The sequence below is a fragment of the Elaeis guineensis genome, chromosome 15 (genome assembly GCF_000442705.2).
Source record: "Elaeis guineensis isolate ETL-2024a chromosome 15, EG11, whole genome shotgun sequence".
Classification (NCBI taxonomy): domain Eukaryota; kingdom Viridiplantae; phylum Streptophyta; class Magnoliopsida; order Arecales; family Arecaceae; genus Elaeis; species Elaeis guineensis.
Window position 1 is genome coordinate 53,168,104 of NC_026007.2, and position 23,894 is coordinate 53,191,997.

Sequence of the window (23,894 nt, forward strand, 5' to 3'; positions counted from 1 at the left end):
ACTCCCGCGACGTGCCTGACTGACCGTCGGAGGGGTCCGAAATTCCACCCGACGCCCCTCAGTTGGCCACCGGCCTAAGGTCGGTCGACTCCTCCAACCGCCGTACCACTGCCAGGGACTGTCAGCCCTGGCAACGGCATGCGGCACTGCCGCCTAAGGGCATTATCCCACCTAGGACATTGTTATCCCTAGTGATTCGACAGCCCCACGGTGATTTGACATCTTTACGGCGACTCTGACAGTCTGCAGTGAATTGATAATTTTTCAATTGTCCGCGCCATTAATGACGGCGCCATACCACGCTCCACAATATATATCGGGGAAGGCAACAGTGCTAGAGGTCCCTTCGAAACTTTTGGGCTTGTCCCCTCTCTCTTTTTCCCTCTCTCGTTGAGCTCCTTGCTTTCTTCTCACTGTTGCCTAGTCTTTTCTCTGACTTGACCGTCGGAGGGTCCCCGTCGGAGCCATCTCCGATCAGTGCGGACTTTCTTTTGCAGGCGCTCGTTTCCGGCGACCAGGCGACGAGGAGATTGGCCGCAACAGAGGTTACCAGTTCAGAGAAGGTTAAAATCTTCGGCTGGTTCTCATACAGCAATAGAATCCTAACAGTTGAAAATCTAGTTAAGAAAGGTGTTGGAACAACTGCACCATTCCCTCTTTGCTCTAATCAATTTGAGAACATCGATCATTTACTCCTATAGTGCGAGTACTCAAAAAATATTTGGGAAACTACCCTTGCTAATTTTAAAATTTCTATTCTTGAGACCATTATGGACTATTGGATAAAATGGAGATTTAACATCCAAGATGCTAGCATTCAAACTGCTCTGCATTTTGTGTCGCCTGTTGGGGCATGTGGAAAGAGAAAAATAGTAGATTATTTAGGTTGAAGCTCTGATGTAGCATGCTCTATTGAAGAAGATAACAGTACTGCTCATTAAATGGACCTCTTCCTTCCGGTGTGTTGAGATAAGTAGAATAATCATGAACATTACTTGTGAACTTCGCATCATTATGACAGGATCATCTGACACTGATGATAGAGCTTTTAGGGACTTTATGATGTAAAACATTTACCCATCATAGGCTTAACCAAGCCAGTCATCAGCTGGTGGTATTTCTGAGAAGTAGCGTATAGAGGAAGAGGTCAGTGGGGGACCAGAAATAAGAGAATTATTTGCTTCGATGAAGTTTTCCTCTAACTTTTTAACCGTGTAACTTTATCTGCACCTGATCTCTTCGTTCTTAGAAGATAGTCTAGGTTTTCTTGTTATTTTTTTGTTTTTCCTTCAATATCTAATGTACTTTCTCCTTTTAATAAAAGATAGGTGGCTGCGCTTGCAGCCTCCATTATCCCTAAAAAAAAAATTTGTAGGAGATCATTAACTGAGCAAATATGGTGATGCCATCGGAAACTCTTGACAATATAGAAGTGAACAAAGAGTGGAAGATCAGAGCTGGAAAGGCTACTCATATTCTTATAATGAATATGGATGAAGATAATTTTTCCATATATTTAAGATATAGAAGAGTTGAAAAATACTTGAGATATTCTTGCAGCTCTCTGCTCAAAGACTAATGAGGCTTGGCTTTAATTTTTGGATAACAATATTGCTACTCTCAAATAAGAAAAATGTTACAATCTTCCATTATTTTCTTAAGGAAAATAAATTGTTTGATGAGCTTAGCATGCTTGAATCAAATTCTTGTTATAATAAAAATAAACAATGCAGACCGTTGATTTATATTTTGAATAAAGAGTATGGTGCTTATAGGCTTGCTATTTCGCAGTAGAGTTAGAAAATATATTTCTTAATCAAGAAGAACATAATATTCAGATGTGTGATTTGCCTATATCTCCTCAGAAAGAAGAAATTTTATTTTCTGATAGTAAAAGTAAAAATAATAAAGGAATAATATATTTAAAAATTTAGAAAGAAGGTTGGTTGGAGAATATGAAAAGGATGAAAATTTTAATTAAAAGAAAATTATAAATTCAAGAATAATTATCATAGATGTTAAAACTTTGGCCACAAAATTTAAGATTGCATGATGAGTTTTAAATAGTCTAATGCTGCATCCTCTATATTAAAGCATGTGGAAAAGAAGAAAACTGATAGTTGAGCTTTCACTACTACTATTGTTAATTGTAGTTATCTTGATAGCCAGCAGGTATGTATTTTTGCTTCTTGTATATCAGATGTTGATTTTGCTCGTGACTAGATTATTAATTCTAAACATTCTAATCATTTTACTAGTCATAGAGAGATATTTAATTTTCGACTTGATTATAATAGTTTTGATGCTATTGCTGCTACCAATGATTCACTTTATTTTATCAAATGTATTGGTGATTTATTACTCATGTCATCTTCTGGTTCTTCTATTTCTATGAATAATGTTTATTATGTACGTGGTATGAAGAAAAAGTTGATTATTACCAAAAAAAAAAGAAAAAGTTGATTTCTATTTTATAAGTCATGGATAAAAGGGTACTCTATTTTATTTAAGTATGATACTGAGAAGATTTATGCTAATATTAAAGCTTCTGAAAAGCTTATTTCTAAGTGAACAAGCTTTATAATGTTATGTCTACTGCTAATGTTAAAGCTTCTAAATGCTGGCCATTTTGTTGGTGATTGGACTCTTAAGCAAGATACAACTGATTTATGGCATGCTAGGTTGTTCATATAAATTATGAGACTTTAAGATATGCAAAGTAGGAACTAGTTAATGGGCTTCTTAAGATGAGGGTGAATACTAGTATTATTTGCACTAGATGCCAATATAGAAAGGTACACAAGCTATCTTTTAAAGAGAACCAAATAAGATCTTCTTAATCACTACAGTTGATACATTCAGACCTCACTAGAAATACATTCAGACCTCACTAGAAGGATTGTTCTCTATCTTTCACTTGTTTCAGGTATGCAACTACCTTTATGGATGATTTCTCTAGATATATTTGGATTTATTTTATTAGAGAAAAATTGAAAGTATTTGAGAAATTCTTCCATTTTAAAAATCTAGATGAAAATATCTTCAAATTAAAAATTAGTTGCTTAATAAGCAACGAAAGTGGTGAATATGTTTCAAAGAAATTTTCTAACCATCTAATTAGTTATGGCATACATAATACTCTTGAATAGAATGGTGTGTCGGGGAGGAAAACAAGCATCTATTTGAGTCTGTTTGCAATATTATTCATGCAAAGAATGTGAAGCACGAACTTTGATCAGTACATGTAGACAATAGTGTATATTCTTATTATTCATGCAAAGAATGTGAAGCACGAACTTTGATCAGTACATGTAGACAACAGTGTATATTCTTATTAACATAATATCTCAGCAAGTTTGGGATGCTAGCATAATATCTCAATAAGTTTGGAATGCTAACATGATATCTCAGCAAGTTGGAATACTAGCATGATATTTCAGCAAGTTTGAAATGCTAGAATAATATCCCAGCAAATTTGAAATGCTAGTATGATATCCCATAATATCTCAGCAAATTTGAAATCCTAATATGATATCTCAGTAAGTTTGAAATACTAGAATAATATCTCAACAAATTTAGAATGCTAGTATGATATCCCTTGATATCCTATCAAGTTTGAAATGTTGGGCTAGGAATTAACCAACAGAATAATCTTAGAGATCTTAATAATATTGTCTCTTACTTGTATCTATCTATCTATGTGTGTGTGTGTGTGTGTGTGTATATATCATCAGTACAAGAATACAAAATGACACTTTCTTTCCTCTCAATTTTTCTTTATAGTTTACATAGTATCAGAGCCCATGTTATCTACTTAATATTTTTCTCTACTACATATTATCATCTGCTTGAAGAACAATGTACTCGATTTTCTCTCTATTGCATCTCTGAAGCTCTATCAAAATACTATTCCTTTACTTGAAGAATAGTGTACTTGTATTTTTTTCTTCTTTATTGCATCTCTGAAGCTCAATCAGAACACTGTTCTTCTTCATTCCTCAAGATTTGACTAGCTCCACTAAGTCACTTAATTGTATCAAGATAGACAAAATAAAATTCTCTTAACCAATTCAAGCTCTTCTGAATGGTTCAAACTATAATATTTGGGCTCAAAGTATACATAGTTTTCTTATTGGATGCAACTGGATGCAAACTTTGGTATGTTCTCACTAGGCATGTTACAAAGCCCACACAACAGGACGAGGAATCAAAAGCAAAATTCATTGACTGACTTGATAATTGGGAGAGTAAGAATCATTAGATTATTACCTACATTCACATTAACACATTAGTGCCCTCGATATATATTTAGTTTGATCAATTTGAGACTACCAAAGAAATATAAGATTTTTTGGCAAACAGATATACTACAATTGGCCTTTCTCACCAATACCAGCTTTGGAGTGCACTGTATAATCTAAAGCAAGAGTCAAGCCAGTCTATCAATAAATTTTTGGTACAAATGCAATGTCTTTAGAACCAGTTGGCTTAGACAACAATCGGTGAAGAGTAGATGCACCTTATTCAAGTTTTGATGGCACTACACCCTGACTATGAACTAGTATGGGCATCATACTACACCGCAATCCTCTTCCAACTCTTGATAATGCCATTGTTGAAGTAATTTCTGAAGAAACCAAACTTGGACTTTTGAAGTCTCAGAGTTCTGATGTTGCTTTAGCTACTTCCTCTCAATCAAATTTTCATCCTCCTCAAAATCACAATGGATAGAAATTCTGCAAAAATTGTTGCGAGAATGGCCATAGTTTCTTCGAATGTCCTTTTCTTGAGTGTCGATACTGCCATCGACTTGGGCACATTATTGACAATTGCCCCACTAAACCTCCCAGACCCAAAGAAGTTTACTTCAAGCCTAGAAACAATGCTAAACTTGTCTTTGCATCTGTTATTACTGCTAGATCTTCTACCAAAATCTCTCTCTCTCAACCGGCTTTCATATTAAGTGATCTTGAATCCCTCCTAAAACAAGTTTTGTTTTCATCTAATGGTTCTCCCACTGCTTTGTCTATGACTCCAGGTACATCTTTATGGTTCTTTGACTCAGGTTCTTGTAATCATATGACTTCTGATCTCTCCCTTCTCTCTTCTAAGATATTCAATTTGTCTACACTAACTATTCACATTGCAGATGGATCTCATATGCATGTTAGCCATATTGGTCATGTTTCCATATCTCATCTAACACTTCTCAATATATATTTAGTTCCTAAATTAATCTTAAATCTTTTCTTTGTGGGTCAATTGTGTGAACTTAGTTTTGACTTATATTTCTCTTTCAATGATTGTCAGGTGTAGGATCCTTAGACAAGATAGATTCTTGGGATAGGCCATAGAGTGGGATGCTTATTTGAGCTCACCTCCCTCCATCTTCCACCTTTGTTGCACACTCTTCAAGTTATTTCTGCAGCTACCATCTCATCTTTTCTTCATCTCTGGCACCTTCGCTTAAGTTATGCTTCTCTTAGTAAACTTCATCCACTAATATCTAGTGGTTTGTTAGGATCTATCAATAATGAGTGTTTCAACTATTTATATTGTCAACTTGCAAAACAGCCAGCACTATCTTTTGATAAAAGTGACTCTATTTATCTTGCACCATTTGACTTGATCCATTTTGATATCTGGGGTCCCTCACCAACTCCAACCATGGGTGACCTAGATATTTTATTCTATTTATTGATGACTACTCATGTTTTACTTGGATTTACTTTATGAAACATAGATCTAAGTTGTCTAAAATTTATATTAACTTTGCTACAATGGTAAAGACTCAATTTTCAAAAGTTATCAAAATTTTGTGAATTGATAATACCATGAAATATAAAAACTCTAGTCTTGTCCATTTTTCTCAGCAACAAGGCACCCTTATCCAATGATCCTGCCTTGGAACCTCCCAACAAAATGTGACGTGCTAAGCAAAAGCATAGACATATTCCAGACTCAGTTAATGCCTTACTCTTGTCTGCATCATGTTATGAACATTTCTAGGGTGAAGCTGCTCTCACTGCTGTCTTCACTATTAATCATATTCCTTCTCTAGTCACTCAAAATATGTCTCTTTTTGAACGGTTGTATGGTACTCCTATCTATAATACGCTTAGAGTCTTTGGTTGTGCTTGCTTTATTCTCCTTCAACCAGATGAACACACTAAACTAGAACTGCGAGCATGACTATGTTGTTTTCTTGGATATGGTATAGAACATAGGGGTTATCATCGCTGGGATCCTATCTCTAAGAGTCTTTAGATATCCCATCATGTCACTTTTTGAAAACACACCATGTTTTTTTCTCTCTCAAAATTTTATGAGTCTTCTCCATCTACATCTCTATTTTTTTCTCATCCTTCTATTGAGCTATCCCCAAATGCTTCTCATATAGGTAATTCCTCTGACAAGCTCATGACTACAACTCCTGTGGAACCCATGATCTCTTCAATAGAATCTATCCCACATGTAGATACTGCATATGATTCTTCTAAGTCCTCCATCCCTTCCTCTATTGATACCTCTCTTCGTCGGTCCATAAGGATAAAAGAACCCCCTACCAAACTTCATGATTATCATTGTTTCTCTACTCTTATTTCTTTACATGAGCCTCGCTCTTATCGTAAGGCTAGTTTTGATCCTCTCTGGCAGCAAACAATGACAGATGAGATATAGGCTTTAGAGAAAATGCATACTTGGGACTTAGTTAACATCCCACCTGGGAAGGCCTCTATTGGGTGCAAGTAGGTCTATAAGATTAAAACCCACTCAAATGGATCTATGGAAAGACATATGGCCTGTCTTGTTGCAAAGGATTTTACACAAGGATATGGGATTGACTATGAAGAGACATTTGCCTTGGTTGCCAGACTTACCTCTGTTCGAAGCTTTCTAGCTATTGCTGCTATTTAACAGTGAAAATTATTTCAGATGGATGTAAAAAATATATTTCTTAATGATAGCCTTCAAGAGGAAGTTTATGTGCAATCTCTCCCTGGCTACTCACATCCTTCTCGAAAGGTTTGCCATTTTCGTCGAACCTTATATGGTCTCAAACAAGCACCTTTGCTTGGTTTGTAAAATTCAGTACTATAGTTGGACATTTTGGTTTCTCTTCTAGCCCCCATGACTCGACACTCTTGATCCACAAAATCGATAGAGGCATCATTCTTCTTCTACTTTACGTTGATGACGTGATCATTACTGGAGATGATATTGTCGATATTTTTAATCTCAAAGAATATCTCAATTAGCAATTTGAAATACAAGATTTGGTTCCTCTTAATTATTTTCTTGGTCTTGAGGTCTTTTCTACCTTTGATGGATATCATGTATCTCAGGCCAAGTATGCTTCAAACTTGCTTTCTCGAGCTGGCATAATAGATAATATGACTGTCTCGACACCTCATGAACCTAATGCACATCTCACCCCTATGGATGGCACACCACTTGATGATTTGACACTTTATCATCAACTGGTTGGGAGCTTAGTCTATTCTATAATTACTCGACCTGATATTGCCTATGTGGTTCATTAGGTTAGTCAATTTATGACTGCTCCTCGATCCACCTATATTATTTTTCACATTTTATGCTATGTAAAGGCACTCTATTTCATGATCTTCATTTTTCTTCGAGCTTTAATCTTGAGTTGATTTGTTATTGTGATGCTGACTGAGCTGGTGATCCTATTGATCGTTGTTCCATCATTGACTATTATTTTTTCTTGGTGATTCTCTAATTTTCTGACATAGCAAGAAACAAACTTTTATAGCTCGATCCAGTATAGAGGTAGAATATCAAGCCCTTGCCAATGCCAATTCTGACATCTTTTGGCTATGCTGGTTACTTGAACATATGAGTGTTTCTCATTTTTCTTCCACGACTCTCTGTTATGATAATAAAAATGCAATTCAGATTGCTCATAATGATGTCTTCCATGAGAGAACCAAACACATTGAAAATGATTGCCACTTTGTTCATCAACATCTTGTTCATGGCATAGTTCGACTCATATCTGTTCGCTCCACGGATTAAATTGCCAACTATTACAAATAGGGTTGATTGATATGCACAACAGAAGGATAAAATAAAAATTTTAATTAATCATGCGATGAAAATAAAATTAATTTTAGATTAATTAATGCAAGATTTGATCTCAAATCAATCTCAGATTTCTTATAGTTGTTAAGATTAAGATTAAAAAGAAAAAAAGATCGAATCTTCACCTTTGCATGGGTAGCTCTTCATCACAATCTAATGATCATGGATGTCTTCATGGTTCTTTTGAAGCCACATAAATATCTGATCTCTACAGATATCCACATGAGGTCATCATTTGATTAGAGTATCTGATCTCATGAGGGTGCTAGCTTCCTTGTAGAGATCCTCTTTGATGATAGATTTTCTTTTTCTCTTTGCTAAAAATCATTCTCAAGGATTTTAACTTTTTCTCTCAATAGGTTATGCTCCATACATGAATAGATCAGGAACCTTTCTTGATCCTTTCTTGATTTTCTTCTCAAAAAAATCCAGCACCTTTTTTTTCTTGCCATTTTCCTTCATGCCAAAAACTTTTCTTGGCCTAAAACCCTACTTTAGAAACTTGGGCTGTCCAACTCTTGGACATGAAAGATTTTGGACGTGAAACCCCATTCACATTAATCCTCTTGACCCCCAAACACAAGAGAGGTGTGAGCCCCCTTTTATGGCATGAGAAAGCATGAACCACCCAAACCTTTTGGGTGTACACTCAAGAGGCGTGAGGTTATGGGGTGTATTCTTTCTTACACATGAACTTCAATGTGAAAACCATTTTCACATCAACCTCAATTGGCGTGGAGATAGAGTGCAAGAAAGTAGGGAGGCATGAGGAAGAAAGAGTGCATGAGGTTATTCCATGCACACCCTTGGGGCATCCAAGATATATGGCATGGAAGGAATTTCAAAAAATGTGGACTCCTTTTTTATGTCAAAAGCTGGTTTCCAAATGGCACACTTGAATCCTTCTCCACATAGAACTTTTCACATGGATCTCTTCTCACTAGGGTGCCCAGAGTCCAACTCCTTAGGGACTTTCCATGGGGGCAAGAGGAAAGTCACATAAGAATACTTGGGCATGAGAATAAGTGGTTCCATCTCTCTTGAAAAGAGTCTTTCTACTTGTTAATCACCTCTATGGATAGAGTTCCAAGTTGCTTGGACTTTGACCAAATCAAAATTCTTATCTCATAAGGAGTAGGTTTGGATCAAATCAAAATTCTTATTTCATAAGAAGTTCAATTGCTATTGGATTTGATTATGTCAACTCTTTGATATGTCAAATTAAATCTAACTATCTGATTAGATACAAGCTCTTTGTATGTGACCTATAGGTCTTATTCTGTTTGATAGTGAGATATTGTGATCTCCACCAATAATATCATTAAAACTTCTTTCAATGGATTGGAATAATTTTAATTCATCCAATGAGAATTATTGACCATTAAAATAATTTTTATGAGTCTCACAATCCACCAATAATGTCTAGTAATATGTAGTGACATTCCAGCAGAATAGAATAAATAAACCTCTAAGTGCAGTTACCATATGATTTAGTCCATTTATCGCGAGTCTCAACAAGATGTAGGTTATGAATTTCTCATCAAATTCTATTATCTGTCATATGTCAAATTTATTCGATTTGAGTTCTAAATGTGAAAACTATGGAAACTCTTTTCTAAATTTATTCGACTAGAGTTTTTGATGTGAAAATTATAAAAACTCTTTTCTATTATACACATTGTCCTGGTTAAGATCTTTTGAACTTGATCTCATAAATTATATAGAACTAACTTTCTTATCTATCGAGGCCGATACATTCTATATAGGTGCGCATCCTATTTCTACAATAAATTTATTACAGCCAATATACACTGCAAGAATCCATATGGCTAGGGACTAATTGTATGTACAGTCAAACTACAGCAACCCCATTATGAATGGTCGAGGCACCGTACAGTCATACTACTGCAACATCGAGTAAATCACTAACGAGTGAGTAGACATCCAAGTACTTTTCATATTGGTCATGCCTAATACTCTTGTTCTCTAACAACCATTTGCATTCTTACCGTTCTCATACTGTAGATTTGAGATTCGTCTATCCTAAAACAGAAGTAATCCATGCACGTATCTATCGAGATCAATCATCATCTCCGAGATGATCTATTGATCGTGAATATTTAAGAATTAATCACTAATGATACATGACTCAAATTTTTAATTTTTGAAAATATATGTCATAATTTTATTAATTTTTTGAATGATTTATGGATACATACACAATATGAATGAAATAAATAATCTAATTTCATAAATATCAAATATAAAATTATATCCTAGAATAAATATATGTATCCACCTGATTAGCTTCTAAGGCCTATATCTAACACTGACATCTTCATCAAATCTCATCTTCCTCATAGGTTCAATGATCTTGTGTCCAAACTCAAGTTGATGTCAACTTCACCACCTTGAGTTTGATGGGGGCGTGTTAGCATAATATCCCATCAAGTTTAGAATGCTAACATGTTATCTCAATAAATTTGGAATGCTAGCATTATATTTCAGCAAGTTTGGAATATTAGAATAATATCCCAGCAAATTTGTAATGCTAGTATGATATCTCATGATATCTCAACAAGTTTAGGATGCTAGCATGATATCTCAGTAAGTTTGGAATGCTAGAATAATATTCCAGTAAATTTTAAATGCTAGTATGATATCCCATAATATCTCATCAAGTTTAGAATGCTAGACTAGAAATTAGTCAACACAATAATCTTATAGCCTTGATAATATTGTCTCTTACTTGTATGTATGTATATGTATATATATGTGTGTGTGTGTATATATATATGTATATGTTTGTATGTATGTATGTATATATATGTATGTATGTATGTATGTATGTATGTGTGTGTGTGTGTGTATTATCAGTACAAGAGTACAAAATGACATATTCTTTTCTCTCAATTTTTCTTTATAATTTATAATTTTTAATAAGATATCTTTGAAAACTATTGACTGTGTGACTCTATGAAAAATCATTTGGGATTGAAGTTCAATGCTAGAAGTCTAGATCTTTTATTGGGAGAATGGATGGCTATCCATAACAAGATTATAAACATCACATCTTTCAGCCCTAGCATCATTGTCTCTTCAGAATCTAAAAGAGCTGCAAAGAAGCAATATATTGCAGCAATAAGATTCTCATAATTTATAGATATAATTAAATAATAAAATAAAGAATAAATCTTAGAAATACTAGCTTTAGAGTTATATTTAGCTCCTACAATAACAAACCAAATTGGATCCTGATTAGAGTACTCATATAATTTTCAGATCAATGACGTATCACTCTTATCAAACACAAATCATATCTAATATATGTAGCTTTGATCGACTCCACACTCTAATTTGCAATATATGTACATATACTAGGTAATATATATATATATATATATATATATATATATATATATATATATATATATATATATATATACACTTTTAACGTAAGGAGAGAAAAATAACATAGGAGTACAGAGCCACACAAGGGCCATATTTGTTTGGCATGTTTTTCATTAGTTTTTCATGTCACAAGAGATTAATTAGAATGAAGCATATAATAGAAGGGAGTGTCAAGAAAAAAAAGTTAATCCTTTAAACAACATAAAAATGATGATATTGGTGCGCTGGTTCCACATGCATAACATATATTCCACGATTGATAAATATCTTCTCAATTAAACCAAAAAGGCAGGATTCAAATCTGTGAAAACAGAAGACAATAGATGGTAAATTTTACCAACCTCTAAGACATTGTGATCTATTGCCAAGAATAATGCATAAAGCTTCTTACCAAAAAAAAGAAAAAATCATAAAGCCTGCTGCTTGTCCATCCCATTAGGCAACCCTCATCGCCTAACCCTTTTTCTTTTTCTTTTGGTTACAATCGCATAACCCCTTCGATAAGCAGGATTAATAATAAAAACATCTTCGACCGTATAAGTAGTACAAGTCTGCAACTTCTTCCAATCTACCATGCTTTAAGCGATATGAGAAGATTTTCTGTTCTAGCCGAAGGAAATAAACATCCACATCTGGATGAAATTCCAAGATACGAATATTTTGTGTCAGGGATATTAATCCAATGCTTCAACACACATTCCTCCTGACGGTAGTCCATAAGCATCCAGACCTTTATCTCATCTTTGCTTTGCAACATATAATGCAAATAACCCCCGAGTGTTTCAGACATTCTATCCCATCAGATTCAGGCAGCTCAATTCTGCGGCAAATCTTTCCCTCTGGATCAACTCCTAAGACTTGGTTCGGACCATTTGTAACATGGAAAATTCAAGTAGCTTGTGGTTCGTGATAGATCTTGCGGCGGAAGTTGAAGCAGAGGACATGATAGTGATGGGAGATGCGAGGATCGACGCCCAAAGCTAGGTATCGGTAGCCGTGTCTATCATTTGCTTTAGGAACAACGACCCACTCTCTAGTGGCGGGATTGCAGACATAGAAGGATTGAGCCATAACGCCTAAAGGCGTTAGAGACAAAGGACAGCTTCGTGCAACCCACGAGCGGCAGAGGAGCAGCCCATTGCTGGAGCTGATGACCTCCATATTGCATATGTTGGGCAAGAAACTGAGGGCGGTATCGATGGCAAGATCGTCGTCATTGTTTGAGAGGCGCCGCGTCTCCATCGGGGACATTGAAGAAGAGGCCAGATGCAGCACGAAGGAACTTGCGAAGGAACTTGCTGTGATAGCAGGGATCAGAGGAAAGGGCGTACCAGGATTTGGAGACCCATTGGAACCGGAGAAAGGACTTAGTCGGCAGGCGAGAAAGGATCTCGGCCACAAGATCGTCCGTCAGTTTGGCAACACAGCGAACCATCTCGTTATAGGGGAGAGACGAAACTTCTTCCTTCCTCTCTTCCAATAGAGCTTGGATTTGGATTCAAGGAAAGAAGGGCTATTAATTTGTTTATCAGGATGGCGACCCTTCCAAGGCTCTCACCCTTCTAAGGCTCTCTAAAAGGCTGCGTTTGGAAGGACAGGTATCGAAGAATTCACCTTTCTTCGGGCATCTATATTCCAAGGCGAGCGACCGGTGTTTTTCGGCGTCTACAATCCTTCAACGGTGGTTCAGCACGTTGATTTTTTTTAAAAAATATCTATTTTATTATCTTTAAGTAAATATACCCACATAGACCGCAACCTAATCCCTTACGCTATTCGCCTACGTACAAATAGGGATCCTCTAAAAAAAAATAATATTGCAGCCAAATATCGGCAATCCTGCAGTATGACTGTTGCCGAGTCCCCCTCTAATAGGATATATGAAAAGCATCTAAAATTTGAACTGCGTATTTTAATCCTTCCCAAACAGGTGCATCGAGTTCATGGATGGCGTCTGTTACACAACAGAAATTTATCTACGAGTTCACCGGGCAGGGATCCATAGGATTTTGGGCGGATACGAGAACTAAACTAAATCTGATCGGGTAATTTTGATTCCAGTCTTAGCATGTATTGATTTGTTTGGAACTCTCATTTTCCAAAACTTGAGAGGATTGGATAATCAAATCTAGCTATAACTGAAACAGTTTTTAAAGTTAAAATTCTTTACATATGTATCACTCATCAATGACTCCGAAATTTATGTTAGTTTTAATTTCGTAAAGAATTTCGAATTCTTTGGTTTGTTCATCATAAATGTCATCCGTTGACTTTAAAAATCTAATTATTTGAGCATTGAATAAGATAAATATGTGGATATCAACTGGTCTAAAAAGTAAAGTTATTTGGTTCACTTACTAAAGACAATGGAAGTCATTTTGATGCGAGTTCCACGTAAATCATCTTAAAATTTATGATATCAATAAATTAGTTGTGTGAGAAAATTTTTTTTCTTTGGATAGAAAAAGAAATTGAAATGGGATCGGATACAGTTTTACAAATGAAGTATCATTATATCCATATCCGTATTTATTTTATTTGAGAAATATAAATATGAATATGAATATTGATCAGATATAAAAATTTATATGTATTTTTATTTTAAATATTTATGTATACTAATCGGATACTAGAATTATAGATTTAAATATAAATATAAGTTGGATAACTAAACTTAATTTACAATCATAAAATCAAAGATATTACTAGGTGGTTATTAAATCAAACTAATGGTATGTTAATGTGCTTATATATTTTTCTTAAAAGTTCATAAGTACTGTTGTAGATCTCTACCTCGGCCTCTGTAAATTTTGTCCCCAATGATACCAAGACACGAAAGACCAAACTTCGACGAGCATGGGATACTTCTAATCGGCTTAGAGGCATAAGACGGATGACTTGACACTGATACGGAGAATATGGATGGCAGCTCGAACTTCGGCTATGGCCAAGGTGTTTACCTTGTCTTGGGCCGAAATACTTTCAGATCGACCTGAGCCGACCTTTGCTTGTGATGAGCAGTAGGCTCCATTGATAAAATCCATCTCACTTTCGATTTTGAAAAGTCCAGATAAAGAAAAATATTTTTACGATCAGATTATGCCCCAAAAAGAAAAAACTCTCACTAGCCTAATCTACACATAATAATCGGAGATCGGCCAAAACTCTATGGCATATATGACTCCAACTTTCCTTAGAGGGGCGTGGGGACCCCCAAGGTAAGCTTTGAACTCCTATTCTTTTCTTTTCGTTATTCTCTATCTCATAATTTAAGTGTCAGAGGATCCTCATCGGATAGGATTTTTTTATAGGTTTTTAAGTTGAAGCTCGGGCAGCATCTCCAGTGCACTGTCACCTCATCCGTCTGACCTCAGATGTAGGAGCTGGATGTAATAAATATTATATAAAATTAAATATTAAAATCATCTTTGTGGAATCAAATCAAATCAAATCCATAGATGGATCGAAAAGGTTGTTTCATTTTGAGAACCTATGTTACTCTTATCCGACGCTTAATAAGTTAATCCTAAAATGATGGAATCAAGTACCATTATTAATGGATCCGATCACTATTATCAAAAAGTTCAAGCACGTCAAATCATCATTAAGAAAGTGGAGCAAAGGCACAATGGATAACCTTTTGAAGACTAAAAAGGAGATATGTCTAAAGATAGACCTTTTGGATATGGTAGAAGAAAATGATGAATTGTCACTAAAGGAAAGGCAGCGTCGTTACAAAATCAAAGATCAGTTTCATACTTTTATAGAGAGAGAAAAATATGTGGCGGGAAAGATCAAGATGTTAGTGGTTAAAGGACGGTGATCAGAATACTTGATTCTTTCATGCATGTGCAAGCAATAGGAGATAAAAAAGTCAGATTTTCAAAGTTCAGCATGACATAGAGGGAACTAGCATCAATCAAGAAGAAATATATGAGATCTACTCCTATTTCAGATCTATATTGGGATCAAAAGTGAATAAGGTCATTGATGCGGATTGGGATCACCTATACGATGAACCCATGACAAACTTATCTATACGAAATACTTCTTTTACCGTGGATGAATTTAAGAAAGCTATGTTTAATCTTGCTGGAAACAAATCCTCGGGTAAGGATGGCTTTCCCAACTCTTTTTATCAAAAATATTGGGACGTAATTAAGTCTGATTTGATGTGAGTTTTTGAGGCTTTTAATAACTCTTTAGTAGACCTTTTCATGCTTAACTATACACCAACATAGAAAGGTACATAAGCTATCTTTTAAAGAGAACCAAATAATATCTTTTTAATCATTACAATTGATATATTCAGATCTCACTAGAAGAATTGTGCTCCATCTTTCACTTATTTGAGGTATGTAGCTATCTTTATGGATGATTTCTCTAGATATACTTAGATTCATTTTATTAAAGAAAAATGAAAGTATTCGAGAAATTCTACCACTTTAAAAATCTAGATGAAAATGTCTTTAAATTAAAAATTGGTTGCTTAATAAGTAATGGAAGTGGTGAATATATTTTAAAGAAATTCTCTAACCATCTAATTAGCTATGACATACAATACTCCTGAACAGAATGAGAGAGAAAAAACAAGCGTCTAATTGAGTCCTTTTATATATTATTCATGTAAAGAATGTGAAGCATGAACTATTGTACCGTGTAAACAATAATATACATTCTTAATAGGATATCTTTGAGAACTATTGTACCGTGTGACTCCCATTAAAAAATTATTTGGGATTGAAGTATAGGTCTTTTATTGTAAGAATGGATGGTTGCCTATAACGGGATATAAACACAACAGCTTTCAACCCTAGCACCACTGTGTCTGCAGAATCTAAAGAGCGGTGTTGCAACCGATGAGCTGCAAAGATGCAATATATTGCAGCAATAATATTTCAATAATTTATAGATATAACTAAACAATGAAATAAGGAATAAATCCTAGAAATACTAGCTTTAGAGCTATATTTAGTTTCTACAATAACAAACCAAATTGGATCCTGATTAGAGTACTCATAGGGTTTCCAGATCAATGATGTAGCGCTCTTATCAAACGCAAATCATATCTAATATATGTCGGTTTTATTGACTCCACATATATGTACATGTGCTAGGTAATATATACTTTGAACGTAAGGAGAGAAAAATAACATAGGAGCAAGGAGCAAGAGCCACACAAAGGCAATATTTGTTTGGCATGTTTTCATTAGCTTTTCATGTCACAAGAGATTAATTAGAATGAGGCATATAATAGAATGTGCCAAGAAAAAAAAAAAAAATCCTTTAAGACAAAATAAACATGATGATCTCGGTGATCTGATTCCAAATATATAACATATATTCCACGGTTGACAAATATCTTCACAATTAAACCATAAAGGCAGGATTCAAATCTGTGAAAACAGAAGGCAATAGATGGTAAATTTTACAAACCTCTAAGATATTATGATCTATTGCCAAGAATAATGCAAAGCTTCTTACCAAAAAAAAATCATAAAGCCTGCCGCTCGTTCATCCCATTAGGCATCCTCATCGCCAAACCCTTTTTTTTTTTTCATTTTTTCGGTTACAATCGCCAAACCCCTTCGATAAAGAAGGTGAATAAACAAAACATCTTAGACCGAACCTCTTCGATAAGCAAGGTGAATAAACAAAACGTCTTGGACCGTATACGTAGTACAAGGCTCCAACTTGTTCCAATCCACCTTGCTTTATGTGATATGAGAAGATTTTGTGTTCTAGTCGAAGGAAGAAAACATCCACATCTGGATCAAATTCCAAGATACGAATATTTTTTGTTTCAGGGATCCCATGTTTTTGTAACATAGCTCCGATATTAATCCAATGCTTCAACACCCATTCCTCTTGACGGTAGTCCGTTAGCATCCAGACCTTTATCTCATCTTTGCTTTGCAGCATATAATGCAAATAACCCCCCGAGTGTCTCAGACATTCTATCCCATCAGATTCAGGCAGCTCAATTCTGTGGCAAAACTTTCCTTCTAGGTCAATTCCTAAGACTTGGTTCAGACCATATGTAACATGGAAAATTCCATTGAAGAAAGTAGCTTGTGGTTCATGATACTTCTTAGCGTCGGAGACTTCGCTCACGACCCACTCGTTTGTCTGACTCGAGAACATCATAAACCTAAGGATCTTGTGGAAGTCGAAGCAGAGGACATGATAGTGATTGGAGATACAAGGATCGAAGCCCAAAGCGAGGTATTGGTAGCCGTATCTATCATTTGCTTCTGGAACAACGACCCACTCTCTAGTGGCGGGATTGCAGACATAGAGGGATTGATCCTCAACGCCGTAAGGGTTTAGAGACATGGAACAGCTTCGTGCAACCCACGACCGGCAGAGGAGCAGCCCATTGCAGGAGCTGATTACCTCCATATTGCATAAGTTGGGCAAGAAATTGAGTGCGGTATTGATGGCAAGATCGTCGTTATTGTTTGAGAGGCTAATATATTGGATACCTCTCCTCGCCCGGTAAATGGGCGCCGCGCCTCCATCGGGGACACTGAAGAAGAGGCCAGATGCAGCACGACGGAACTTGCTGTGATAGTAGGGATCAGAGGAAAGGGCGTACCAGGATTTGGAGACGCACTGGAACCGGAGAAAGGACTTGATCGGCAGGCGAAAAAGGATCTCGGCCACAAGATCGTCCGTCAGTTTGTCAACACAGCGAACCATCTTGTTGTAGGGGAGAGACGAGACTTCTTCCTTCCTCTCTTCCGATAGGGCTTGGATCGATCCTCCTAAAAAATATCGTATTGCAGCCAAATATCAGCAATCCTATAGCATTACTGCTGCTGAGCCCCCCTCTCTAATACGATCTATGAAAAACATCTAAAATTTGAACGGCATATTTTAATCCTTGCCAAACAGGTGTATCGACTTCATCGAAGGCGTCTGTTACACAACAGAAATTTATCTTTCAGTCACCGGGTAGGGATCCATACGATTCTGGGCGGATACGAGAACTAAACTAAATCTGATCGGGAAATTTTGATTCCAATCTTAGCATATATTGATTTGTTTGGAACTCTCATTTTCCAAAACTTGAGAGAATTGGATAATCAAATCTAGATATAACTGAAACAGTTTTTAAAGTTAAAATTCTTTACGCATATATCACTTATCAATGACTCCGTAATTTTTGTTAGTTTTAATTTCATATAAAATTTCGAATTCTCTGTTTTTTTCGTCATAAATGTCATTGATTTTAAAAATCTAATCAAGTTGAGAATTGAATGGGAAAAATATGGGGGGAGGGGGGGTGTGTAGAAAAAGAAATTGAAGCCGGATAGGATATGGATCAAATTTCATTATGTCCTTATCCATATTTGTTTCATTTGACGGATATAAATATGAATATAGATATTGATCTGATACAAAAATTTATATCCATATTTATTTTAAATAAATATAAGTTGGATAATTAAATTTTATAATCATAGAATCAAAAATATTACTAGGTGGATAGTAAATCAAACTAATGATATGTTAATGTGCTTATATTTTTTCATTAAAAATTTATGAGCGCTATATTAAATAAGATTATAAATAGATTCAGATGTATAGAGATAGATCGGGTGGCTATCTATCCATATCCATATATATATATTTTTTTATGAATATGAATATGGAGATGCTCAAATTTCTATCTATATATAGATTCGGATACTAAAGTGATGGATATTATCCAATCCACTTTCGCCCCTAATATTTCTCATAAAAGAATGAGAAACTTATAGCAAGAACTAGATGGGAAAGAAATAGTATCTCTCCGTGCGAGGATGTTCTGAGCATTCTTTCAGATGAAGATGCATCCTCGGAGCAAAGGTTAATAGTATGCTTTTCTAAAAAAGGTATCACCAACTTTCCTTCTGCCCCTCCTTCCATTCATGAGCAGAAGAGTCAGTTCTTCTTTGTGTCCTTCTTGACTCTATGGGGGTTTCCGACCGAATAGAAGTCTCCAGAGAAATCTATATTGTTGGATCTTTTAAAGTTGTTCGAGGCAAAAGAGTTGATGGTTGATGAGTTGAAGTTGCTTAAAGTGCCACCATTCTCTAAGCTTTTGCATGAAGATCTTCTCAGAAAGCTATACTTTAGAGGTCCAGCTCTTAGAGGTGAGTGCATGTGTTCATTTGTGTAACCTCAAAGTAGCGGAAGAAAATATGTTGACTTTTCTATGCTTATGTAGGTCTGGCATTCTCTAGGGAAGAGTTGGAGGGGTTGACCAGTGCCAACCCTCCCAAGTAGAAGAAGAAGAAGAGGAGGGTCATTCGATCCTTCTCCTGAGGCTGTCACAGTCAAGACTACCATTTCCAAGGTTGTAGAACAAAAAGAGAAATGGTCAAAGAGAAGCACGCTGCCCCTCCTTTTAAAGTTTTAAAGGTCATCGCAGTCGACGTAGTTCTTGCTGAGGGCGGTCCTCTCGAGGTCATGGCAGAGAGCACTCCTCTTTTAGATGCTCCCCAATCTCTTACTAGCAGTTCGATGCCAGTTGCGGATGCTTACACGAAGCTGCTGGAAAAGTTAGTGCTTCCAACCGATAGGGAGAAGCTATTAGTGCGGTCCTTTGAGGATTGCCTTCGAGACTTCTCATGTGCTACGACGAAGGTAAGGCCTTAACTTTAACTATTTTTGGCATATCTATCTTTGACCTGATCTGATGGTGATCTTCAGGAGCTCTCCAGATGTGGGGACTATTTCAGTAAGCTCAATGTCTAGATGAAGATAATGTTGGAAGTAAATTTATAATTAATGTTAGTAAAAATTCAAGAGTACTCTAGTCATTAATATGTTATGAAAATCAAAGAGGTATGTAACTCTTAAATCAAAGAGTCAATTTAAAAAAATTAAGGATCATTTAGAAAATCAAAGGTTACTTTGTATTCATGAAAGTAACCTAAGAGTCATCTTCATGTATCTATATATATAGGATCTTATGTAATGAGTCAAGTAGTGTGGAGTAATCTATGATTTTATAATACAAAAGTACTATCTAATTCTTCTTTCACTTTAAGTATTTTCTACGAGCATCATATTCTATCAAAATAGTAGTATTTGAGTTTGTGATTATGCCTATCACCCTTCCAACAAAGTAGTATCAGAGCAAGATCGATTGTAAAGCAACTATCAAAGCATAAGGTTGATTCTACAGTAACTCACAGAGCCTGAGAGTCATAGAGCCAGAGAGCCTCAGAGCTTCAGAGCCAGAGAGCTTGAGAGTTTTTTGAGAAAGTAAAAACAAAAAAAAAAAGTATAGTTTTTTCAGTAAGATTGAGAGATTGAAGCAAAGAGATCTCTTTATTAACAACAACAAGTGTGTGCAATGGAGATTGACTCACCTTTGGCCACTGATCTTCCATTCAAACTAATGCTCAAGAAGGTACTTGAAAAATTAAATTTAGCACCAACAAGGTATATATGTAAAAAATCTGGATCAGATCATTTATCAATTTTTGTAGCAATAGTTGAGTTTGAAGATTCGAGTGAAAGATTAGTGATCAATGGTCATGAAAGTACTATAAAAAATGAAGCTGAAAATGATGCTACACTATAAGCAATCAAATATTTAAAAAATATTTATAATATTATCATTAAAGATGTTCATTTTCTAGAGATGGATGAAGTCAAGACTATTATGAAAGATTTATATGAAAGTTATGAAGATTTGAAGAAAAGTTATGAAGACACAATGAAAAAGTTGAATGAGTTAAAGCTGAAGATGGAAGAAAGAGTGATTGAAGAAGATACTAGGATACATTCTCGTGGAATAAAAAGAAGAGCTTATGCTATACATAATTTTTCTCCTGATTGCGGTCCAAATTCGTGATTAGAGATGTTATGAAAATTACAAATTAAGGGGGAGTGTTGGAAGTTAATTTGTAATTAATGTTAGTGAAAGTTCAAGAGTCTAGTCATTAATATGTTATGAAAATTAAAGAGTCATGTAACTCTTAAATCAAAGAGTCAACTTAGGAAAACTAAGGATCATTTAGAAAATCAAGAGTTACTTTGTATTCATGAGGATAGCCTAAGAGTCACCTTCATGTATTTATATAAGACCTTATGTAATAAGTCAAGTAGTGTGAAGTAATCTATGATTCTATAATGTAAAAGTATTATCCAATTCTCCTCTCACTCCAAGTATTTTCTATGAGCATCATATTCTATCAAAGTAGTAGTATTTGAGTTTGTGATTGTGCCCATCACCCTTCTAACAGATAATCCATTAGTCATGCCACCTTCTTTGGGTGATGGAGGAGGAGCAAGATGAAGTAGTAAGAGAGTTGCATATTGTCATGCTATAGTCGGGAGAGCAACTCACCGCACGGGAGTCCTAGGTTAATGCCGCAGAGATCACTCTAGAAGATGCTAAGGACTATCTCAAAGTACAGGTCGCTTAACTTTAGGAGAGCCTAGGTTGAATGCATGCGAGACCGGTTGGCGAAGATCGAGAGGAGCGAACACCAAGCTAGAGAAGAGGTGGCCAAAGCATGGGAGATCCATTCTCAACCGGTGGAGATAGCTATTGTTGCTGAGCATCACCTCGTGGATGCTGTCACCAAGGGCATGAAGGCCTTCAAATAGGATGACAAATTTCTTCAAGAGCTGCTAGGTCATGTCGGGAAGCCTTCTTTATGGGCTTCAATATGTGTAAGAAAAAGTTTTTTTCTTTTTTTTTTGACAATCAGGGAGGAAGTAAGATTCTTCCCCCATGCATTTATTCATAGAAAACATAAGTGTTTATAACTGGATAGTAATGAGAAGACCTTTATTCTTACCCAAAAAAGAGAAGACCTGTATGACTGTAATAGACACAACAGTACCCATTAGGTCCTTGTAATGCATGGATGAGTCCCATTACGAATAGTGTATGCTTTGTCCCTAAGTTTCAACATCCTTTAGGTTAAAGTGTCCTACTCGATGCATGGATGGGCAGTTTTGCTTAGTTCCCTTCCTCATATACTTTCCATGCTAGTATCCCTTAAGAATTGGTCTCCCAATCTATCTGTCGGTCGCCCTCCAATATAGCCATCCATGCTGGATAGATGGTAGAGCTTGAGAAGTACTTTTTGAATGTTACAGTTGTGAGAAAGAGATACCCAACTCCGAAATATGAAAACGGTTTGTTTAGCTGTCACTGGCACTGCAGTGGCTTGGAACTGAAACTTCCTAAGGTTCCTTTCTTTCCACTACCACCAGGTACCTGTAGCTATTAGGCTTTCAAGAGCACGACTTAATGAGCAACAAGATCCTGCCTTCTCCAATTGTCCCATATGTCCCTGTAAGTGCTTAGAAGCTCAATGACTATGAGTTTTCCTAATAAGGTCCTCCAATAAGTCTTAGAATATTCACACTGCACCATAATATGATTCGTTGTTTCACCATTGTCACCACAGAAGCAACATCTATTTATTATGTCAACACCCTTCCTGATGAGATTCTCAACTGCAAGTATCTTATCATGGTAGCAAAGCCAGGCAAACAGTTTTGCTTTTTTGGGAGTGGGAGTTTCCAAATGTAGCACCCGAAGTGAGAGATCACGCCACCATGCATGAGAAAATTGTAGCAGCATTTCACTGAGAATAATCTGTTTGTATTCCACTTCCATACCCATTTGTCAGAGTTGGGTATGAGAAAAGAGGTTTGTAAGAGCAAGAATAGTACCTGATACTTTGTTAATCCTAGAAAACTCAAAGGACACCCGAAATTTAACTCAATAGAGCTTTGACCCAAAAACTCTGCAACTGAGCTTCCTTGATTCCTTGCTAATGGGTATAAATGTGGGTAAATGATGTTCAGTGGAGCATTCCCTACCCAAGCATCATGCCAAAACAATAGTTGACTCCCACAGCCTACTTTTGAATAAAAGCATTCTTTGAATAGACCATATAAATTAAGAAGGCTACGCTAGAAAGGTAAGGCAATGCTTTTTAGATAGTGAGTTGGCTCCATTGGCAACCTTCTTGAGCAGTAAATGGCTCTTACCAAGATACACCATGGTTTTCACTACTCCTCATAAAACTTCCACCACCATTTAAGAAGAACAGCTTGGTTGAGAGTAGAAAGATCCTTAATTCCCAACCCTGCTTCCAATTAACTAGATGTTTGACCTTGCTCATAGAGTGTAGGCCGTCCCAGATGAAATCCTGACAAATTCAATTGATATCCTAGATGACAAAGGATGGGAGTCTCAACACTAACATCTAGTAGATGGGTATGGCTCTAAGCACTGAATTCACAAGGACAATGTGTTGGGAAGGATTTCTTATAAGTGTAGAATATGGATCTTCCACCCAAATTCACTAACCCAGATAATGATATCGATACCGCAACAAGAAGAAAAAAAA

General features: G+C 36.0%; 2 protein-coding genes and 1 pseudogene across 2 annotated transcripts; all 3 read right to left on the reverse strand.

Annotated features, from left to right (window-relative positions):
* Positions 1-11,985: 11,985 nt before the first annotated feature.
* On the reverse strand, positions 11,986-12,955 carry LOC114914835 (F-box protein At5g07610-like; annotated as a pseudogene).
* Positions 12,956-16,890: 3,935 nt separating this feature from the next.
* LOC105057991 (F-box protein At5g49610-like) lies at positions 16,891-18,222 on the reverse strand. The gene is made up of 2 exons (XM_010940743.2): positions 17,094-18,222; positions 16,891-16,916 (listed from the first exon to the last, which is right to left on the reverse strand). Exons 1-2 carry the CDS (start codon positions 18,220-18,222, stop codon positions 16,891-16,893), a joined length of 1,155 nt encoding a protein of 384 aa, XP_010939045.2.
* Positions 18,223-22,780: 4,558 nt separating this feature from the next.
* Positions 22,781-23,161, reverse strand: LOC140853961 (uncharacterized). Its single transcript, XM_073249076.1, has one exon. It carries the CDS (start codon positions 23,159-23,161, stop codon positions 22,781-22,783), a length of 381 nt encoding a protein of 126 aa, XP_073105177.1.
* Positions 23,162-23,894: the final 733 nt, after the last annotated feature.

Excerpts from the sequence above, each read along its gene's own strand:
- LOC105057991 (XM_010940743.2), bottom strand. The coding sequence starts at position 18,222 with ATGGTTCGCTGTGTTGACAAACTGACGGACGATCTTGTGGCCGAGATC. Across the intron at positions 16,917-17,093 it reads ATCGAAGGGGTTTGGCGATT|ATTTGAATCCTGCCTTTATG; the intron begins GTAACCGAAAAA and ends CTGTTTTCACAG.
- LOC140853961 (XM_073249076.1), bottom strand. The coding sequence starts at position 23,161 with ATGGGTATGGAAGTGGAATACAAACAGATTATTCTCAGTGAAATGCTG.